This window comes from Malurus melanocephalus, unplaced genomic scaffold (assembly GCF_030028575.1).
Source record: "Malurus melanocephalus ecotype Western Australia unplaced genomic scaffold, MMel_1.1 scaffold_17, whole genome shotgun sequence".
NCBI lineage: Eukaryota > Metazoa > Chordata > Aves > Passeriformes > Maluridae > Malurus > Malurus melanocephalus.
In genome coordinates this window covers 2,094,298-2,116,807 of record NW_026623249.1, presented here as the reverse complement: position 1 = coordinate 2,116,807, position 22,510 = coordinate 2,094,298, and the positions used below count along the sequence as shown (strand labels likewise).

Below are 22,510 nucleotides of genomic sequence, written 5' to 3'. Positions count from 1 at the left end.
TGAGAAACAGCATCACAGCAGGAGAAGGATTTGCTTTCCCACCCACACCTGTCTTGGCTGTTTTATTTTCTTTTGATTTCTCTGCCCTTCTTTCTCCATTCCACAGGCTTCACCTTGCCCACGACACCTCCTTCCCCCACATGGTAGCCTTATTACTACTTATCCCATCAATGCTCTGGACTATGCCACTGCCTTGCATTCCACCCTGCTGCAGCATGGGTGTGTGGGAGGGTGAGGAGAGAGGAAGCACCAGTTTCTAGCTCAGAAACACCACCAGCAGCTTCCATCAGCCATGGGGGCAGGCGCCTTTCTGGCTCCTTACAGCTCTCTGTGCAGGTGTTGCTGCAGCTCACTGTAGATGGGAAAGACCAGGTAAATCAGGAGAAGCTGCTCCCAGTCCATGGCCACAGCACCTGAGTATCGGTGAGAGTGCCTGTACTCGAGTGCTGGAGCTGGCTTGGCAGATTTGTCACGGCACACCAAGCCATTGCACCTGTCCTGGCTGTGAGCCTGCAGCACTGTGTGTGCACTGCAAAATGGGCTCTCAGCTCCATCTCAGAGGGGAATGGTTTTAGCTGAGTGATCTTAGTACTAGACCGTAAAAACAAGTCTTGATGCTCAAAGATAACAAACATTTCTGGGTGACATCCTGTCTTTCTTCCTGCCAGTTTTCTAACCTGGGGTTATGCACTGTCTGCTCCTGTGAATGCATTTCTGCTTCCAGGGGTCTCCTGACAGGGCCAGGTTAGAGGGTGTGGAAGGATTGCCCCATCTCCATCTCACACTGGCCAGACTGCCTGCGCTGCCGTGAATTCCTGCTATTGTTCTCTTTCTCTTCTAGGGCTGTGGGAAAAACCTGTCTCCTTATCAGCTACACCACCAATGCCTTTCCAGGAGAATACATCCCCACTGTGTGAGTAATTCACAAACAGGTCCTGGAGTGGGTGGCAGGCGGGGAAAGCAGGATGAAGAGTGGTGCAGTGACCCCTTGTGCAGTCCACAGGTCACAATCTCCATGCCAAGCAGAACAAGGTCTACCAAACCAGTGAAAGTGTCRCTAACTTTGCATCTGTCACCTTTCACAAGAAGCAGTTTTATAAARCCCTGGTATAAATGGAGTATTTGGGACACTCAACTCAAGGTCTATTTGCTTGCTATGTTTATCCCCAAAGGGGATCTTGCTAGGCAAAACAAACAGGCACTAGGCTACAACATCTGGGCCAGACCCAAGTAAAGGTGGTTGGATGGACATGGGACCCCACTTCCTTCCTCATCCRAGGCATTTGCTCTCATTGGAGCAGCCATAGATTCTGCAAGGAGCAGAATCATGGAATTGGCTGGAAAAGACCTCTGAGACCATTAAGTCCAACTGTTAGCCTAGCACTGCCAAGTCCACTACTAAATCATGTCTCTCCTAACATGCAAATGCCATGAACACATTCACAAGACCTTCGTGTTGGTTCCTAACTATCACTGGTTTCCCTTAGTCTGGAAAAAATAATACCAAAAGGACAAGGAAATAAAGTTTTCTRGGATGAGGGTAGGAACATCTCTATTACTTTAATAACCTTTTTTTCCATCAAGTCTTTACTCGCAAGCATGCAATCCTGACAGTTCTCAAATATTTCAAGCTGAGCTGTCAAAGAGTCAAGAGACACATTGTCCTCACTTCCAGCAGGGCTGTTGAGGAGTGCAGCAAGCTACATGGATTCCTCTTCACTGCTAAGAATAAAGAGAGGTTTTAAAACAGAGAAGAAAGGCAGGGGCTTGACTCTAGAGCAGACACAGTTGTGGGTAGGATATTGGGGAAAAAAATGGGAAATGAAAGGGTTTGTGGACCTGCATGCAAGGTATCAARGGTGGAGCTGCAGCCAGGCACCTGTCCAGGACAGCTGAATGATGGGGGGGAGGTTGATGCTGAGCGGGGATTCCATAAGGTGGAGGTTCACAGGAAACCAGCATCACTCAGGTGAACTGAGAAGAGGAATCACCACCCTTCTCTCCTCACACACCTGGTGAACCCCACATACACCACTGGGAGGGCTCTCTCTTCTCCTGTTTGAGCCAACCCTCTGAATTTCAGGTTCGATAACTATTCTGCCAACGTGATGGTTGACAGCAAGCCTGTAAATCTGGGAYTATGGGATACTGCTGGACAAGAGGATTATGACAGGCTGAGGCCTCTCTCTTACCCGCAGACGGTGGGTCAGACTCSGTGCCTTTCCTCCCTTTCCCCCTCAGCTACACCTTCATCCTTCCCTGCTAAACTCAACATTTGCCATGGAACAGTGACAGGAATGTCACTGTTTCTCTCTGTCCTTTTCTTATAATATCTCTGTTGATACACAACTGCCTTGAAACCCAAAAGTTAAAAGACATCTAAGGATATTTTGGAGCCTTTATCTAAACTCCCATTATTGGTATAACTGAGCAAGAACAGGAGACATTCAAAGACACGTTAGAGCCCAGCTGACACTGATTTTGTATGGGGCAGATGCCTTACACAGCCCCAGRAAAAAACCTTCTTTTTGTAAAGTTAAGGTGGCTCATTGAATTTAGGAGCTGAGGCAGGAGCTTGTCACATTTCTGTGAACTCCACTCCTCTGGCTTCTGTCTTTTAAAAGAGATCTGATGTGTGGACATGTGTTTGATCTGCTTGTGCCTCTAGCAGCACAAAGGAGCCTCAGATACTGTGTTCACCAGTTTTTCCACCACACTGGCAAGGATTTAAGGGTTTAAGGACCACCTTCCCTGGAGAATGGTGTGTCAAGCAGTCTTTTGGCAAGCTTGGATTTTTCTGCATCAAACATAGCTCCGAAGGTTGCCATCTAATCAAAAAGATTAAGAATTTATTAGAAATTATTTGTTTGAGCTAGGTTCAGCCACCTAAAAATCAGATACCTGGTACAAGTTTTTGCCTGCAGTCAGTGCAAGCAAGCCTATTTCTCAACAAACTGTTTGCATCTACCCCGGGACATATCTCAAGGATAGGAAGAGGAATGTTTCTTCAAGGTTTTTAGTCTCTGATGGTTGTAGTAGTATGGAAATGGATAAGCTGGGTCTTGCACCACTGCTCCAACTAGGTGAAGCCAGATGAAATAAATGTAACTGTGATGAGCTGGTGTTGTTTTGATTTTGTTTGGTTTGCTCTGGTTTTAAAGGAAGTCTAAATTCTGCCATGCCCAGGAGAATTGCTCACCTGGAGAGCTGAAGCTCTGCCTCATTTGAGTCCTGTGTGTGCACTTTTTGGGCTCAGCCTAGATCTGTCTCCACTGTGCACAAAATTACTTTGGCCTGAAAGCTCACTGGTGTTCTGTGAGAAATGAGCAGGATGCTGTCAGGCCATTCCCCATGGGGATGAGCGTGCCAACCGCAAAAACCCCATGCTCGAAGTTGACCATGTGGCTCTTCTGATAATGGTGGCTATGGTTACAATTACTCAGGGGAGCAGAGATCCTTTTCTCCACTAGAGGCAAGAAGCAGGAGTCAGGACTTTAATGTTATAGAGAGAGTTTTCCCAAGAACAGCCCTGTGCTGCAGAGGGAGGGTGTTGCCTGCACAGACCTTCCCTCTCGTCCCTGCCTTGCCATGCCATGCCCTGGTCTCATCCTAACCCTGCACCATGGTTGTATGCCTACAGGACGTCTTCCTGATCTGCTTCTCCCTTGTCAGCCCAGCATCTTATGAAAACGTCCGAGCTAAGGTGAGCGAGAGTATCCTGGTCCACCAGGGGATGGAGGGGGCTGAGACTGGTGGTGTTCTTCCAAGAACAGTGACTATGGGTGGAGACTGCCACTAGGACTTCTAGGTTCAAGATGTCCTATCTTTTTCCTGTTAGTCAGAAACCTCCTACAGATGCCTTTTCTGGCATATTTTCATCTCAAAGAAAGTGGGCAACTGTACTAGTGGGCTAGTATTCAACTTGCTGGGCTATTGTGCTGTCTGATCACAGACTTACATTCTGATGCCATCTCTCAGCCAAGACTGTCAAAGCACAGATGTGCAGGACTGGTCCATAGGGTATGAGAAGCAGGTACCCACAGTCTTTAAATGAAAAGTGAGAGAAGAAGGGAGAGATTGATAAAGAGGAGAACAAAAGTATTYCCTTTCTAGCACTTTAAGGTTCCTGCCTGGGTGGGAGGGTGAAGGACAGAGAGAAGCTTGTGCTTTTGCTTAACAAAATTTGMGTTCCATGTCAGGGATTTTGCCTGAGGACCCAGCAGCAGGACCTGGCCTGGGCCAGGCTGTAGTGTCCAACAACGGATGTGAGGAAGGACAGGCTGTTAGCTACCTTGCTGACATTTTTTCAGGAGTGTCTCTGTTTTCCCATGTGCATGCCAATGTGTGTGTCTTATCTCTTTGTCATTTTGCTCCATTGCTAGTGGTTCCCTGAGGTGCGGCACCACTGCCCAAGCACTCCCATCATCCTCGTGGGCACAAAGCTGGATCTCCGTGATGACAAGGATACCATTGAGAAGCTGAAAGAGAAGAAGCTGTCCCCCATAACATATCCTCAGGGTCTTGCACTGGCCAAGGAAATAGGTATGAGTTTGGGGAGTCATTTTGGACCTACTGAAAGAAGAGAGGCGAAAGATAAGGGCTTCCTTTCAGTCTAATGAGGTTTTCATAGAGATATCTCACAGTGGTGTCTCCAAGGGRCACAAGGATACAAGGTCATGGGACAAAATGCAGTTCAGGAGACTCAGGAAGGACCTCTGCTCCTTGAGGAAGATTCAGCCCCTCAGGCCTCTGTTTTCTGTCTCTCTCTGACCACCATCCTCCACACACATACAACTACATGCTTTCACCTTCCACTCCCCTTTCACTCTGCTACTTCTATCTGGGGCATTTTTTTTTCTGTGAAAGCCACAGCTACACTGTGGGCAGAGGCCACTCCTCCATATCCGGAGAGRGGCAGAAGAGAGGTTTTGAACCTATCCCAGGAAGAGTTGCAACAGCAGTTTCCTGTYCCTTCCTCTGTCTGCTGGGGCTTCTACTTGCAATCCCAGGTATGAGTGTCTCACCCCACCATTCAGCTCTTCTCAGATGTGGCACACAGAAGCAGGAGAGAGGGTGAGAAATAGAGCTTGAGGGAGTTTTGCAGGACTTCAGCAGAGGGAGTGTCTGGCCAGGATGACAGTCAGCCACACACAATGACTCTGCTCTGGCTACAAGGGTAGMCAATGGGCAAACATTGGTCTCGTACATCTGGCAAGTGAGGCCCTGAGGTCACAACTGAGTGAGTGAAATGCATCCTGACAATGTGTAATGTCTTTGATCACCTGAYATGTGTTTGTTCAGCTCGGACAAGAGCCAGATGCCTTGCTTTTTAGCACAAGGAGCAGAAACCGGGCATCCCCACTGCCTAGCCCAACTCCCTTCCTCCCCATTGCAACATCTGCTTTCCTCCCAACAGACTCTGTGAAATACCTCGAGTGCTCAGCTTTGACACAGCGTGGCCTCAAAACCGTGTTTGACGAGGCCATCCGAGCAGTCCTGTGCCCACAGCCCACCCGGACAAAGAAACGGGTCTGCAGCCTCCTCTAAGCAAGTAAGTGTGACAGGAATCCTGGGAGTGACAGCAGTGGTGCTTTCCTGCTCCTGAGCCCAGATGGTCAGGGCCACTGTGTCCCTGGTGAGCCTGTTGGAATAGCTCACCTTCAAAGGGAGAGAGGGAGACAGCAGGTCCTGCCTGGGGGAAGGACAGGACATGTTATGATGCACTCAGGAACAACTTCCCCTTCCTTTCTGCTTGACTGTGGGCAAGTTTGTTCCCGTCTCTTGACATGGGGTAGCCTAGGATTTTCCACCTAAGCCCTGAAGACTGTCAGCTTCTGCCTCAGAGGGAACTACATCCAGGCTGCCCTGGGGGTGACCTGCTCTGAGGGCTATGAAGCCATAGCCTTTGCCTATAGGAAAAAAAAAAAAAGGGAAAAGAAAAAGCTGTTCCTTATTCATGGCAACTGCCCAGTGGCCCTTCCTCTTACCTCAGGGGTTTTCTTGTGCTGTTCATTGGCAAGCAGCAGCTTATCCTCTAGGACTCCTTTATTCTTCTTATTGTCCCTACCTGCCTCCACTTCAGTACAAGGCAGCAGAGGGAAGAGTGAGGCTTCAGGACAAGAGGCAAAGCTGGTCAGATCCTGATGATCCAGAGACAAGAGTGAGAGCTTGCTAGTTTACACCCTGTCCCTTCGCACACCCACCRTCACCAGGGCAGAGGGAGGGAGAGCAGGAAAATGGTTGAGCTGGTATTCTGAGGTCTGTCATGTTTTTGGCTATAGATCCCAAGCTCGTCCTGATGCCAGGTGCTGCCCAGCACACAGGAGAGTGATGGCTCCAGCCACCCAGAGCTCAGCACCTTGAGGCGGTCATTGCTTTTTACTTCTGCCGGCTTGAAAGACTGCTGTGGGTCTGCAGCACCGGTTTGTGTGTTTGCACAACGTCCCCGCATCCGTCTCACCCCCTGCCCCTTCCCTTCCTCCCGGGCCCCTACGGTGTAGTGAATGAGAGCCAATAAACAGACTGTACATACTCCTCATGTCCGTGATTGTTGCACCTCAGGGGGACACAGCCCTGAAGCCACGAGCAATGGGATGGCTGGGCTGGAGTCACCCCCAGCTGCGTCCCTCCCTCAGCACTGACAGCCCAGGCAGCACCACACGGAGCTTGGTGAGCCCCAGCTGCTGCAGGGTGATGAGACCAGGCCTGATTCATCCTCCAGGTTGCTGAGTTCTCAGCTGAGCCCCCTGCATTCCTTTTGCCTTCCCTCTTCTCACTCTCCACGTGTCCAAAGGAAAAGTTGTCTCCCCTCCGTGCCACATGGAGGATGGGATGCAGGCTTTGGGACGGGACACCTGGACCCACACTCCTCTCTGTGGGGACTGCCCCTGCAGGTTGCTGGGGACATCCTTTCACCAAAATATTGCTGCATTAATCCTCCTAAGCTCTGGCACTTGCTCACACTGCCAGGCACAAGCAGAGAATTGGAGCCAGGCACGGAGTAAGAATCGGAAAGGGGAGGGCAGGAAAAAAATTAAAGAGGGAGGAATGAGTCACCAGTCCAGACAAATTGCTTCCAAGATACTAAAATTAAGCTGAAGAGAGTGGTCCCGGCGGTGCTATGGATCTGGCAGCTGTGAGCACCTGCTTTCCTGATGCATTGCAGGGACTTAAGCGCAAGTGTTACAGGGTGGCTGCTACTGCCACTACTTGCAGGAGGAAGGAAGGCTCAGGGTGTGATGATTGGCACTGCAAAATCCTGCAGTCCTAGAAGGGCACAGTGAAACCATGGAGCTGAGCCAGATTACTGTTCCTGGATGCAGCAATGTTTCTGAGATTCAAAGGCTGCTTCCTGCATTGAGGACGTGCATTGGTAATGCTGGRTAGCCATAGTGAAGCCTCCAAGGTACCCTGCTGCCAGGGAAATTCCTGCAATTTCAATTCATGTTCAGCTCTGAATAAGGCAGTTCAGTCAGTGATGTGACACATTACCCACTGATAAAGTTCAGAGCAACCCTGGAGGTGTCCTGTGGCAGGGAGTTCCACAAATATCTGCACTGCACATGGGCTGCCGGATGAATTGCCCAGGCCCCATCAAAAGGTAATGTAAATTATGGCAACWTAAGTCCAGAAGAGCAAAAATGAAATCTGTGGTATGGGAATATACATATGAAAAGGCAAGGAACACAAAGTACTTGAAAATGGGCTCTAACCTCCTTTAAACATCCTAAGCATGACTCAAACTAATACATATCCAATGGTTTATTACTCCTCTCCAGTTTTCAAACCTTGGCTTTTACCTTTTCCATCTGCCTCATGCCCTGTCACATGCAGCAATGCCTACCACGTGTGTAAAACAAAATTCATGTATCTGCCTACTTGTGGGGTGCACAGGCTGCGCTCTCCTCCCAACACAATTTAAACAGTTTGCACAGCCCCATTGGAGCTGAGGCAGAGAGCGGGGCAGAACTCAGAGCATTGAGGAAGTGATCTGGAGACCTGGGATTTGTGATCCTATGACTGTGTTTATGCTAATAAGTCCTGCAGGGGTTAGCAGGCCTGGGTAGAGCTCTGCTGTTGCATGGCCCTGTTCCCTCTAAGCTCAGGAGCTTCTGCATGGTGCTACTGATACATACCCTGCCATGGTGAAGAAAACCTCTGGCTGCTGCCTGTGCCATTCCTTCCCCAGTGAGGCCTCCTCTCTCTTGTGTGTCTCCAGACTGCATTGTGGCCAAGTTCTGGCCTGAAGAGACCTGACAGCCTTGAAGTCCTGTATCGCTTTCATCAGCTCCCCTTTGAGCAGCACTGGCTGCACACAAACTTGCTCAAGTAGGTTTGGAACTATGTATTTTAGGCATTGACTATGTTCTAGTCAAAGAGGTGTTGCCTTCTTTTGTTAAAGCTGGGACTGGCCCTAGGGGCTGAAATGCTCACAATTGCAGTGCCAAATGTCAAGAACTGGGTGATGCACAGCACCAAGAGGCACTGGTGTTGGCTGCAGGGCAGAAAAGGGGATGAGGATGACAGGGAAGCCCTTTATGCAGGGAATGGGATGGGAAAATCCTCATGTCCTTCATGAGAGAACTGCTCACACAAAGGAGATAAATATCTTTCTTAGACCCATTTCTTCTGGTCTATGCCWTCCAGCAGAGATTGAATCTGGTAGGAGGGTTTGGGGCTGTTAAACTGGGACATTTCCCCAATGAAGGTGCAAAAGACAAGGGATCATGTACGGAGCCAGGGAAGGGAAAAAGTTGAAACAGACAGTCCCCTGTCTGCCAATCTCCCCRATCTTCATCCATCTGGAGGGGCTCATAGTGCAGAATAGAAGGGAGAAGGGTTTGTGTGCTCAACATCCACACCCGTTTCTGAGTGCCTTGCCAGCCAGAAGGCTTTGCTGTGTCCCTGCAGTTGTGAGCAGCACTGGTCCCGCCTGCAGGACCCTCGGAACAGGGGGTCCATCTCCTGGGAACCAGCCTAGGGGAGCCGAGCCGAGTCGCCCCCTCCTGAACGCCACTCTCCCACCACACAGCTGCACTCTGCAYCCCTCTTGTCTTCCTCTCCTTATTCCTTCCACTGTGTTCAGCTTCTTTCACCGCACTCCTCATTCCTTCATCTTCCCCTCTTCTGCTCTCCCCCTGTCCCTCTCCTCCCTCCCCCGCTTTTATTCTCCATCCCGATATCTCCCCCCGCTCTCTCTTCTTCGTTCTCCTGCCCTGTCGTCCATCCCCTCCTTCTCCTCCTTCTCCTGCCGGTGTTTCCGTGCGTGGCGCCCATTGGCTGCCGRCACCCGTCCCCCGGTACCGGCGCTCCGCTCCCTCTGCCCGAGCCCCGCCGATGGTGGGGGCTGAGTGGGGGAGAGACCCACGGCCGTGGGGCTGAGGGGCCGCGCATTCCCCCGCCCGCCCCCGGGCCCCCTCCCACGCCAGGCTGGGCGGGGGCGATGGGCAAGTCCGGGAAAAAAGACTCGTGCCTCCGGTAGCGCTCGGTGGGGCTCGCTCTCTCCGTGAGCGCTTGGCTCTGTCGCGTTTAAGGAAAGGGGAAAGCATGATACGGATTCTCCCGGTGAAGCGGAGGGAAATGCGCATCCCAACGACATGTAAGTACCCGGCGGCTCTGCCCGCTCYCCCCACATGTCTCCCGCGGGCATGAGTCCATGCAGAAGTTAAGTCTGCAGTTCCAGAGAAGAAAACCTGCCGACCCTCCGCCGCTCCCGACCCTCCAACTCTGCCAGTCCAGCCAGGTCCCTACGAGAGAGCTCAGCCCCGAGGTGAGACAGGAGAGTCCGGAGCTGGAGCAGGCCCGTRGGAAACAAGGGGGACAGGAGGGGAGGGCGTCAAGAGGGGCTGTAGGTTATTGGACTCTGTTGTCCCTGCCAGCTTCTATTCATGGTTTGTTACAAGGTCTGGGCTCAGCTTTCAGCATCCACCTCCTCCTCTCATTCAATGCAGAAATATGTTTATTTATTTATTTATTGGTTTTTTTGTTTTTTTTTTCCTTAAAGAAAGCAGTAATACCAATTCCCCATCACTTTGTACCTCTCTGCCTTTTTCCTGCTCTCCAGCTGCATGAACCAGGCACATTCTGGTAGCATTTGTTAGAGGATCCCAAGCCTCTTGCAACAGGTGCTGTCCACATCAGGACAGATCCAAGCAGATGCCAACACACTATCAATCTGAGGCCAGGGTTCCTCACCAATTCCTACCTATGCTTGTGCTGCCAAAGCARCCAGCAGAGTGGATCCAAACTTAGATGAAGCACTGGTGTCCTGTGGTTTTTCTGTCAAACTAGCTAAAATGTGTGACATGGTGTTTGAGTTGGTACATGGTGTCTGACAAAGTTAGAATTGGAGCAACAGACCATGTCTGCTTAAAGATCCAGTTTCTCCCCTGCAGCTGCATGAGCAGGAAAATGAGTTTATAGGAAATCCATGCTTTTTGTTGCATGCCTTAGCATTTTGATAGGGCTTCTGAAGCCCTGAAGCTGGATTTACTGTATCAGTAAACCACAGCCTGAACAACTGTGTCCAGCTTTGGGGTCTGGACCCCAGACACTCCTCCAAATACTTTACAGCCCCAGCAGGAGCATCTCCATCCATATTTGATATTTGTAAGGCTGCAAACATTTGGCCTTTTTTTTCTTTAAATTCCTTTGCATGCAGAAGGAACATCCAAAGGGCTTCTTGTCTGTATGTTCACCTTTTAGAGGATCATCCTTTTATGAACATACTGTTCTGGCCTCTGCCACTGTTTGCGGGGTTCTTTGTCCCTAGAGCAGGCATTGCCCTATTCTTTTCTCCAACAAGTGATTTGTGTCACTAGAACAGMATTGGAAAAAATACCAGAGGAAAAATCCTTGAACTTAGAGTTGCAAATCACTTCCTAGTCTGTCTATTCATTGCAGCCACTCATAACATGTGGGACAACCCAGTGCTGAGGATCCCAAGAGATGGGCTTCTCTTAGGACAGTGTGTCACAGCCCAAGGCACCTGAAAATTAAGAAAATCTAAACAATCCCAGTCCTTCAAAGCTCAAATGCTTTAAAGCAGGAAATATTTATACAATAACCTGTAAAAATGGCCTTAAAACATAGTTGCTCAACTGTGCATTTATGGGGCCTATCAGATGAGGTTGCTTTAGCACAAAAGTTGTGAAGCCTGTTGAGTTTGCCTGTCTGATATCCAAGGAATCCATCTAAAGCTCAGGTTTTCCCTAGGGTTTCCAAAACTTGGAATGCCATCTACAAAACAAACAAACAAACAAACAAACAAACAAAAAACAACCAAGCAAAAAAAAAACAAAAAAACCCAAACAATGTAATATTAGACATTTGTGCCATAAGTTGTGATGTTACAGAGAATCATATCTGGGAGAAAAGTCTCTGGAATGTTTCCAGCCTCCTGAAAGTGGTTAAGATTGGGAGTCGTTTCCTTTGGCATCAGCAGTTTTAATTTCAATAGAAAAGGAGCTTCAGAGCTCTAAGAGTTTTGTTCAGATGTGTAACGGTGAGTCTCTGGGTCCCCATTCACTTCCACCAAGTCATCCCCCCTTCCAAGGAGCTCATTCATCAGGAGGATGGCCCTGTCAGTCCCCACTTCCAGAAAATTTTTCTAGAGCTGGAGTAATCCTGAAAGAAACAAAAATCCCCCCTGTATTAGGTTTTCCAGGGTGTCTCTGGTCCATAGTATGTGCTGGGCTCTGCGTTTCACATATGGAGCCCTGGCAAAAGGCACAYCTGTCCCTCAACTGTGTCTTCCCTTCCTGCAGCTCCTCACCCAGTGTCAGCAGCGAGCTAGTGGCAAATAGAGAGCTTGTTTGCTCAAGGCTCTCCCTGAGTGAGACGAGTGCTGTTTCCATGCCAAACCTTGACGTGACAGGCAGTTGGGCACCTCAGATTAGGAAGGCTGCGACACTGCTTTGGTGTTGCAAACAGGTGGGGCAGGCAGAGCCTCTGCCATTAGCAGTGTGTTGCAGGGTGCAGAAGGAGAGAGAAAGAATGGCAAGGAGAACAAGAGAAAAACAGACAAGAGGGATCTGGACTGATCCCTGTTGGTGTAACCAATATAATCTTTCTTTACTTTCAAACTGGCATAACAAACCAACTGCCTCCCATCAGCCTCTCTGCTTGGATTCAGAGTGAAAGCGCTTTTCCTTCTGCTGTTGGGCTAACAATAACCTGGCCAGTCCAAAAAGATCTTCAGCAAGCAGGAGAATAAATACTCAGAGAATAGGAAAGTCAGAGCTGGAAAGGCACTTTGTCACTGGATGCTTTTCCCTCTTTTGTTTGTAAGGCACCTGCCACTCATAAATGAGAACCAGGCCCCTGGTGACCATGTACTCATATTGGATCCATTAGCAGAAAATGAAAAATTTCCTTGTCCTTATCCTAGTCTGCTGTTCTCTCCCCAGAGGATCATTCCCTACGGGAGAGGCCCACACTGAGCCATGTGGCCTTTTGTCCCTCCATGTCGCTGTTGGCCAGACAGCCGACACAAATTAACAGACACAAAGACACATATATACACACAAAAAAAGTAACCCCTTTATTCTGGGACAGGCCTCTTTTATCCACTTTAGCAACTAGTGCATATATTTGTGTCAAACATACATTGGTTAGTGAGGCTGTCACTTTCTACTCAACAGCATAGGATTGGTAGGTTTGCAAAAGCTACAGTATTAGTAATGTTTATAATTGTAAGCCACCTGCATTATCAATTCTACATTCCAATCTCTTTTCTCAAGACAGCCAAGGACATGGCGTTTTCCTCCCATGCAAGCTGTTAACACTCCCTACACCTCCATGCCCACTGTTCCTTGCAGGACTAGATGGGCTTGATATTCTCCTGTATTTTCCAGTGGCTGCTAGCATYTGCAAGCTCACCTGAATTTCCCATGCCTGTCCATGCCTAACACAAAGTTAATGTGGTGATTTTAGTTGTGGCTTGTTCAGCTGTCATGTCCCCAGTATCAATGGTTTCTTTTCCTCCTCCTCTCACCTCCAGATTGCTAACTGATCCTGCAAGGACACTGCCCCCTGCCCTCTTCTCCGCCTCTGCTATGGACACTTCTGCTTTTAGCCTCCCCACGCCGGCAGTGTCRGAGGAGGGGAATGCCTCAGGTAGCTGGGCAGGCTTCACCACCCCCAACAGCTCCTCCACCATCAGCCCTGGTGTAGTTGTCAGCGGTGTCCTCATCCCCGTGGTCTACCTCATTGTCTGCGTGGTGGGGCTGGCTGGGAATTCCCTGGTCATTTATGTGGTCCTGCGGCACTCCGTGAGCGAGTCGGTGACCAACGTCTACATTTTGAACCTGGCCCTGGCCGATGAGCTCTTCATGCTGGGCCTGCCATTCCTGGCTGCGCAAAATGCCCTGTCCTACTGGCCATTTGGCTCTTTCATGTGCCGCCTGGTGATGGCCGTGGATGCCATCAACCAGTTCACCAGCATCTTCTGCCTGACGGTGATGAGCGTTGACCGCTACCTGGCCGTGGTCCACCCAGGGAAGTCCTCCAAATGGAGGACAGCACGGGTGGCCAAGGCAGTGAGTGCAACYGTGTGGGTGCTGTCTTCCATAGTGGTGCTGCCCGTGGTTGTCTTCTCAGATGTCCCTTTAGGGATGAGTACCTGTCACATCCAGTGGCCGGAGCCTGCCTCGGTGTGGAGAGCTGGCTTCATCGTCTACACTGCTACGCTGGGCTTCTTTGGACCGCTGCTGGTGATTTGTCTCTGCTACCTGCTGATTGTTGTGAAGGTTCGCTCCTCTGGCAGGCGGGTGAGGGCTCTGTCCTCCAAGCACAAACTTTCAGAGCGCAGAGTGACCCGCATGGTGGTGACTGTGGTGGCTGTCTTCGTCCTTTGCTGGCTCCCCTTCTATGTCCTCAACATAATCAATGTTGTGTGCCCACTGCCAGAGGAGCCATCCCTCTTTGGTGTCTACTTCCTCGTGGTGGTGCTGCCCTATGCCAACAGCTGTGCCAATCCCATCATCTACGGCTTCCTCTCCTACCGCTTCAAGCAGGGCTTCCGCAGGGCCATCTTCAGGCCGTCCCGCCGAGTCCAGAGCCAGGAGGTGCCAGCATGCCCCCCCGAGAAGGTTGATGACGAAAGGGAAGAGGGTGAGATCAGCAAGATCACCCAGAATGGAAATGACAGGCAGGAGCACCCTCTAAGCAGCGGAGAAGGAAAAAGCAATGAGCAAAAACCACTCCCTGAGGAGCCCTTGGGATGTGAAAAGAGCAACAAGTTGCATGTCAGCTATTTATGATGGAAGGGGTGGTGCAGGGGAAAGAGACATTGGGACATGGGATCCCCTTCACCTTCTCTGCTTTCAAAGGCAACAGGAGACATCAATACAAGTAGACATTAAAGTCCAAGAGTCTGCTTGAAGATTAATAGGGCCCCACAAAATAAAGCAAGGCATTATTTTTGGCTTTAGAAGAGACACCTGAGGTTTGTRTGGTACCATTATTATCAGAAATTGGTAAAAATAAAACCTCCTTAACACTAATGTAGTGTTAAGAAGCAGGCATTCTTTATTTGGCTGGATGCATGAGGGGATACCTCCTCCAAAATATCATGCATGCTGAGTGAAGAAAAAGCTCCCATTTATACACTATATTTACATAACTGCTCATTGATTTGCCTGGAATAAACATACATATGATAAGCATTTCCCCGAAATCATTAACATATTTTCCCTCCCCTTTACATGTGTTCTTCTGTTCTGGGAGTGTCTGGTGGTTTCTGGTGGTTGGTGACTCCAAAGTCATACCTAACTGGTTGGTGACCTAGTAAAAGTTGGCCCAGCTGAGCTGGTTGCTTTCCAGTTCTTCTTCCTACAGAATAAACATCATGCAGTTCCACAGGCCAATGGCTTTTGGAGAATAAGCATTGTGTGAACCCAACAGGTGCAAACCATTTTTCATCTGGCAACACCAGGTAAAGAGCAGATGGCATTCATGGAGAGCTGAAGAGGTGATGGGCACTCACAGCATAGAGAGAGCAAGGTCAGCCCTAGACTGATGATGTGCCCTTAGGTGACCCAGCTTTGCAGGGCATTGGCTGCCATCTGACAGTGGCACCTCAAGGAAGTCCCCAAATGGCATATACCACATAGGCAACCCAGTGCCTTGAATGTCCTTTTTATAAACATGAGAAGTGGTTTACCTTAAAAGACGAACAGGAAGGAGAAATGTCTGCAGCAAAGACACACTAACCAATTGCATGCATGGCTGGCCCCTCTCTAGTTCTTCAAAAAGTCTGCAGGACCATGATGGTCACGGCTGGAGACCACTGACTACTCAAAACCACCTCTTCCTTTTCAGGACTCTTATGGACTCTGGGCAGGATGACAAGATTTACCTGGGAGAAAAAAAAATGGAAATTTTCTTTCCGGCACCTCACATTCTTCAGGGTTTTCCTGGTACCACTGCACCCTGGTGGGAGGTGTAACAAGGGTAGAGAAGAAGAAAATGAGACAGGAGTTAGAGTCAGCATTTCTTTTCCTCACCTTAAGCTTTAGTGTAAACAAACAAAAAGCCTTTGGACTTACAAGGCCAACTGGGCAAAGCCATTCTGTGTGTTTAGGGGAGGGGGTGCTATAGATTTGCCCTTTCCTCTCAATGTCTTTGAGCTGAGTCAATCTCTGTCTGGAGTCMGATGTGGCTGATACAGGACATCAAGGCATCTGTCAGTACAGGATGGAGGCAGGAAGCAGCAGAGGTCAGGGGATCTCCGGGGTATAAGAGCTGTGCTTGTAWAGAGTCTGGGCAATACTAGGAACTCATTTATCTCATGGGAAGTGGTAGAGTGTTTGGCTCAGGATGACGAAGAAATGATGTTGTCCACAAATGCACAAAGGCTTGTGGCTACAGGTTGTAGGCAAAACTTTTTTCCCTGGATTGTACATTTATGGGAATGGCTGAAGAGGATGGGACACTGAGGAGTCAGGGCTGCTGGGAGACTGATGCCAGTCTTGGGCACCGATGCTGATCTGCTGGGGTGTGTGCAGGGGTACTCCAGGGGGTGTGCATGTGTGTAAGTGTATACAAACGCAGATGAGGGAGTGTGTTTATATAATTGCAGGATGTTTACGTGTAGATGTGAATGCTTGGATAAGGGYTGGAGAGCAAGTGTGCTGCTGTGGAGTTGGTGAGTACTTGCTCCTGTGCACTGGTTGCTGGAGGGACCTTGTGGGCRGGCCCGTCTGAGTGTGCAAGCAAGAGAACAGCACTGTACAAGGGTGGGTGAGATCAAGGTCTCCCTCTCCGCCTTGGCRTCATTCCTGCAGCTCTGCTAAAATGTCAGTCCCCACACCTTTAACTTCTCCATGAATGCTACTGCTAAGCTACAGCCACTGAAATGACCCTCATACCACAGCCCTTTTGGGCACTTTCCTCCACAAACAATTCTGAGAAATGGGAAGGAGGGACCCATCTCCTGAGGTCAGGAGATGTTGCAGGAGACAGTCTGTGGAGGATCAATCATGAGAGCTGGCTGGGTAATGCAAAGGTGTCTCACAGGTCCCTTGAGAGAAGGCAAGAGAAGGGAAGGGGTGGCGTGGGGTCAGGTGTGCTGGGACAGAAGCCAAAAGCCCTGGGCTGGGAAGCAGAACAAGCTGCAGCAGCCGAGGATGGTGAGAACAAAACCACTATGAGGCAGCAAGAGTCCAAGGTCACACAAAGGCCAGTGTGAAGTGAAGGCCTGGCAGGCACCAGAACTGCAGTGCAGGGCACCTGAGTTTGGAAAAGGACTGTCACAGGGTGTGGAAGAGACATTTCCTAGCCAGGTTAGAGAGCTAAGGATGGGTGTGCAGGGACTGCAGATGCCACCAAACACAAGACATTCAGCTGTGCTCTCAGCCACTGCTACTGCCATCACCTCCAAGACAAAGACTGCCCCCAGGAATCCTACATCCTCATGTTTCCTCTTTGAGCCTGGGGCACTGGTGCCAAGCTATCCATGCCTGCAGGCTCATCCTTGGGAGTTGAGCTTCCTGCCATACCACCCAGAAACTGCTTAGCTCCCCTTGCAATGCTTTCTGAGCATGGCAGTCAAACACCCAGGAGCGCAGGCTCAGCTCACAGGGAAAAGTGCTTGGTAGCCAGTTGCTGTCCTCTGCTATCTCTTTACATCTCTTTCTCCTTCAATCTATGCAGCAGTTTCCCACACTGTGGGCCCCAGTCAGAAAAGCAGCCAAACTATTCATGGGCGTGGGATACAGTGTGTTGGACTAAAAAAAGCCTCTGTTTTAGTTTCTTGGGGAGCTCTCGCAATGTCCATTGGATGAAGCATTCCCGGCAGAATGAAGATGGATTGCCAAAACTTCGGCCTCTATAAGGGGCAACAAGTRGTGGAAAGATTTAAAGGTCTGACTGGCAAATGGTCAGATGGATGGACAACACAGCACTTTAAACTGAGGTCTGTGTTGCTCCTCTTGCAGAGRAGAGCAGAGCCAGGTGAGTCCTGGWCTCCCCTGGCAGAGCAATCCCTGTAGGACAGAGGAGAAACTGTATTATTTGAGGAACTTGTACCACTGTCCATGGTTCATGACCAGGCACTGAAGAAGGCATGTGACAGTGACCAAGGACCTTGCAGGAAGCAGCTCAGTTGGGTGGGGGGACAGATATAGGATGGGTTTCCTTRTCCACGGAGTGGCTGCTCAGCTGCCATGAAGAGATGGGGGAAGTTCCCCAGCTGCCAACACACTTAACAGAGACAGTCTCCATCACCACCAAATCGAGAGACTTCATTTCACACGCCTTTGCAGCTCCATCTGCTGCAAATCACCATTCAAGAAACTTCATCGACTGGTTGGCTTCCTAAAATACCAACACATCCCTTAAGAGCCTGAGCGCTGCAATGCTAGCACCAAGCAAGCGTGCCAAGGAGACATCATTTTGACACATGGAATCTGAGCTCCCACCAAGGCAGCTCTGCAAGGCAGCCTGAAGAGCTGAGGCAAATAAAATGAGTTCCAGGGAGGTCTGCAAAGAAATGGAGGTCTTTAGATGCAATAGGAGTTCAAAAGAAAGGAGACATGCATCATATTTTTGTGTCTTGTGTTTTCTTCACACACCCCCCCCCAATGCTGCATACAATTTTGCAGTGACAAATTGGGGAAATAAAAAGTGAAGATGAACAGAAAATAAGACTGGGGCAAGGAAAAGAAAAGGTATTTCTTGTCCAACATTCATGAGGAGAAAACAAATGCCACAAAATTCTTCGAACTATCACCACTGATTTCAAAGCTGTTTTTCATAGGAACAGGTATTTAGAATGATGGTCAGGAGGTCACTGCCGTCTGACTGCTGCTCTTTCCTCAGCACTGTCTCCGTGTTGGTGAACCCCCAGTGTTTTCTGTGGTAATAGCAACAATCTGACTGCCCTTGTGATCCTCTTTCCTTTCCTAAACAATGGTGTGGTTGACTCTGGGCTGCCCAGGGGCCATGGGGACTGTGTGCAGTGGCTAAGTGAAAGTCTGAACATGTTTGGGGGATTTGCTCCAATCGGGTATGGAAAAGAGTTTTTCTACTCTGGGTGCAGAGACACAGAGATAAGGGCTCTATCAAGCCCTGTGCTGCACAGAAGGTTTCATTCTCGTCACGTAGTGATCAGAGCTGCAGGACTGGAAAGGCCCGCAATGATCTCAGCAGCATTGTGCAATCCTCTTCTCAGCAAACGTGTAATTACAGATGGGGTGATAGAAACACAGGGAACTCACTCTGTCAGAGCGTTCATGTGCACACGAGCAGRTAGAGCCATTTGTATGTGCTGTGTATGCATACATGCAAATGAGTGTTTATTGCATGACTGCATTCATGTGTGCATGTGTATGCACATGCAACTGCATGGATATGTATGAACACAAATACATATTCATGCCATGCACAGATTCAGGCACATCTAAGTGTGCATGAGACCACACACGGGCAGATGTACACATACCCTGACACACACACGCACCCTGATGTGCACCTCCCCCTTGGCCTAAGCGTGAACACCAAGGACTCAGCACATTCCCTTTAATGCACACAGCCCAGGCACGGGCTCAGACTGTGAGGTGACATCTGGACCTTGCCAATGACCCTCCACACACATGTACCCTCCCATCAAACCCAGCCACGCAATGGTGGTGTGGAGCAGCTGTGGACCTGCTCAATGTGATCATTCTGCTCTGCAATGGATCTGCCGGAGAAAATCTGCAAGGGCGGTGAATGGTGATGGCAGAGGGGCTCTAGTGTGGAGAACCGAGGGTGTGTTTCCAGGCTGTTAGCAGCACAGCCCACACATAATGTCATTTGAAGCTGTTTTTAGGGAGCTGCTGTATTTGTCATCAGCAGGGAATCACAGCAGCTCGGATAAGGGAACAGCAAAACTGTGCAGGCYATGTTCTGCCTCAGCTGTTGTACAGGGCGGTGGAACAAGGGGTTGTGTGGAGGGGGCAGGAAGCATTGTTGTAATAGGGTAGCCTGTAGAGAAGAAACAGGGGAATATAAAARAAGGGAAACACCTTTAAAAAGAAGATGCTCCTAGCTCTCCTGAAGATCCKACAGAGAATTGAAATGCTTTATCTGCTCGAACGAGTGGAAAATATGCAAATATTTGCTCATGAAAAATTGCTGTTCTTTGCCTTCCCAAGCATAAAATATGCAAACGCCACACACAACGCAGCCGGCTCACGCAGATCTCACACTCGCCGCGTCATGCACAAACAGACACACGCGCATTCTCAGTACGTCAATGCAGCCGGGCAAGGACACGTGCCTGGGCTGCAACACAGCAGCCTTCCTTCCCTACATGACAAACAGGGCCGCGGGGCACGGCAATACGGATGCCTTGGCTGGCAAACCGTGCCTGGGCCGGCAGTGCCCCGCCGCGGAGCCCTGCGGTGCTCTGGAGCCGGAGCGGCTGCGGGACTGCGGGCGGGAGGAATGCGAGGGCCCGTCCCCCCCGGCTCTCAGCACGCAGGACACCCCCAGGACACGCAGCGGGGCGGGGGTGGCACCGAGCTGCGCGGGGGACGCGGAGGATGCGGCGCTGCTCGGCGCGTCCTGCAGAGGGGGATCGGGCTCCGGCCGGCGGCAGCGGCGCCGCCGAGGGCCGGGAAACGCGGCGGGACTCCTGCCCTTCGCACCGGGTGAGGAGCAGGGGCGGTGCAACCTCTCCGTGCCAAACCCCCGCGTGTCAGACATCCAGAGGGACCTGCGCAGCCATGAGAGATGTGCACTCGCAGCACAGAAAGCCAGTTGTATTCTGGGCTGCATCAAATGAAACGTGGCTACAAGGTCCGGAGGGGTGGTCCAGCCCCTCTGCTCCTCTSTGGTGGGACCCCATCCGGAGTGCTGTGTCCAGGTCTGGGAACCCCAGCATATGAAGTGCCGGACCTGTAGGAGCGGGTCTAAGAGGACAGTGATAGAGAGCTGGAGCATCTGTCCTATGAAGAGAAGCTGAGAGAATCAGGGTTGTTAGCCTGGAGAAGGCTCTGGAGATCTTACTGTCCCTTCCAGTACCTAATGGGATCCTGCAGGAAAGCTGAAGARGGACTTTCACAAGCACATRTAGTGATAGGACCAGGGGGAATGGCTTTAAAATGAAGGAGGGCAGGGTTAGATTAGATTTTAGGAAGAAATTGTTCACTGGGGGGGTGGTGAGGCCCTGGCACAAGTTGCCCAGAGAGGCTATGGCTGCCCCATCCCTGGAGGGATTGAAGGCCAAGCTAGATGGAGGTCTGAACAACCTGATCTATGGTACATGTCCCTGCCTATGGCAGGGGACTTGGAATTAGGAGATCTTAAAAGTCCCTTCCAACCCAAACCACCCTGTGATTGTATAACTCTGTCATGACTGTCTGGTTCCCTTAGTGGAAAGCAGCCTTCACAGATCCAAGAATTTGAGAGCTCTTGAACACCAGTTTCCTTCCCCATCCACCTGCGCATTCATGCCCCACCACCCCATCCCCCTTCCACAAACTTTTTTTTCTCTGGTGAGAAAGCTCATGAGTATCTCTGAAGAAAGTTTTCTCACCCAAACCACTGTGCGCATTTCTCAGTACTCCTTGTGAGATCTGATATGCCCCGAGCAGTAATCTACTCTTTATAAGTGATATGGGCAGTTCTAGGAATGTGTGTAGGAGAGGACAGCACAGGAGTGAAAATTTCTGGGTCTACACAGGAGTGGATGGGAGGAGGGGGCCTTCAGATACAGAGAAACAGAAGGCAGCGGACTTGTTTGAAGGTTATTTTTAATGACTGGTTCAAACAGTGTCACCTGGCATGTCCCACCCAGCCAAGATGCTCTACCTACAGTTCGCAAGGCAGCAAACTCTTGTTGCAGTTAGGACAGTCCTTGTATCATATGCCAGTGTTTGGGGTGCATCCCAGTGCAGTTCCCTGTCTCAGTGGTCTCACAGGCGGGGGTGAGAGGTGGGACACTCAAGCTGGAAAAGCTGCTGCTGGACAGAGGGGCAGCCTGGCTGATGTTCCTGTAGCTGTGAGGCATTTCCAGTTGATGCAGCTTGTGAGCCAGATACGCTGCTCAGCTGTGTCAAACGTGGTGTCGTGGACTGGCTGTAGGGCACTGGGAAGTGGGAGACAAGCTCACGYTTCCATGCTCTGTATCGGGCAACTGCCAGCTCTAGCAACAGCTTTGCTCAAGCAATGAGTGAAGGTGAATGGCTCTTCCAGCTGCTCCTCAGCCACGTGGCATTTCAGCAATGCACAGAAAAAAATGAAAAAGAGTCTTTGCCAGGCCTTGATCTCTGTGTGAGACAGGCCAGGCCGCCAAGCAGCACACAGCAGAAATCCCTGCTGGCAGAAGTGCCTTCAAACTCAGCAGCAGCCTGCATAGAGCCAGGGAATGTGTCATTGCTGCATGRTCCAGGCCCCACATGGGCAGAAGTCTCAGGAGAAATGTAGCCATGCAGCTGACATCCAATAGGCCTTCCCATCCTTAGAGATATGGAAAGTATTCTAAGCCAGTAATTTTGTACCRTTTTGGTGCTCTTGAGTAACAAGGGCTGGCTGTTACACAAGCCCCATGCACAGACATGGAGTCCACAGGCTGGAAAAGATTCATCTAATCAGAGAATCACAGAATAGTTCGGGTTTGAAGGGACCTTTAAAGGTCATCTATTCTTCCCAACCTCCTCTGCCGCCTGGCCAGAGATGATCAGTGATCCTGGTACAGCGGAGTGACAGCTGCTGTTACAGGATAACCTGAGGGCGCCACAAATTACTGAAACAAAAAACCGCATTGCCACCTTTCCTCRTCTCAGGTGTACCCCTCCCCATTTTCAGGCGCTATGGAAGGGCAAGGCAAAGGGAGCCAGGAGCAGTGGGGCAGTGATGGAGAGGAGGCAAGTGCAAAGCAGTGCTGCTTATCCCTTCCCAGCTCTTGAAACACATGTGAGCTCTCTTTACAAGGGTAGCAGCAGCAGTAGCCAAAAGCCTGAACTTTGCTTCCAGAAGGAATCAGCTGTTGAGCTGAGCAAATTGTGATGCTGTGCAGGGTGGG

The 22,510-nt window shown here is 50.2% G+C and overlaps 2 protein-coding genes across 5 annotated transcripts in view; both read left to right on the top strand.

Annotated features, from left to right (window-relative positions):
- Nucleotides 1–6,528, top strand: part of RAC2 (Rac family small GTPase 2) — a 113,380-nt gene extending 106,852 nt beyond the window's left edge. For 2 of the 3 annotated variants that reach the window (XM_057387788.1, XM_057387781.1), the window contains exons 2-7: nucleotides 842–913; nucleotides 2,084–2,201; nucleotides 3,641–3,703; nucleotides 4,383–4,542; nucleotides 5,417–5,551; nucleotides 6,282–6,528. In XM_057387788.1, the coding sequence (XP_057243771.1) occupies nucleotides 2,109–2,201; nucleotides 3,641–3,703; nucleotides 4,383–4,542; nucleotides 5,417–5,547 (447 nt within the window). In that variant the 5' untranslated portion in view covers nucleotides 842–913; nucleotides 2,084–2,108 and the 3' untranslated portion in view covers nucleotides 5,548–5,551; nucleotides 6,282–6,528. Of the gene's footprint in view, nucleotides 1–841; nucleotides 914–2,083; nucleotides 2,202–3,640; nucleotides 3,704–4,382; nucleotides 4,545–5,414; nucleotides 5,552–6,281 lie in introns of those variants that run through there. The other variant, XM_057387796.1, reaches the window with a different exon arrangement.
- A 2,893-nt stretch (nucleotides 6,529–9,421) lies between these two features.
- Nucleotides 9,422–14,653, top strand: SSTR3 (somatostatin receptor 3). 2 transcript variants are annotated; one of them, XM_057386621.1, is made up of 2 exons: nucleotides 9,422–9,598; nucleotides 13,001–14,653. In XM_057386621.1, the coding sequence occupies exon 2, from the start codon at nucleotides 13,056–13,058 to the stop codon at nucleotides 14,259–14,261; it is 1,206 nt and encodes a 401-aa protein (XP_057242604.1). In that variant the 5' UTR covers nucleotides 9,422–9,598; nucleotides 13,001–13,055; the 3' UTR covers nucleotides 14,262–14,653. The 2 variants fall into 2 exon arrangements, with proteins under 2 accessions (XP_057242604.1, XP_057242612.1); XM_057386629.1 differs by lacking the exon at nucleotides 9,422–9,598 and adding an exon at nucleotides 9,691–9,769.
- Nucleotides 14,654–22,510: the final 7,857 nt, after the last annotated feature.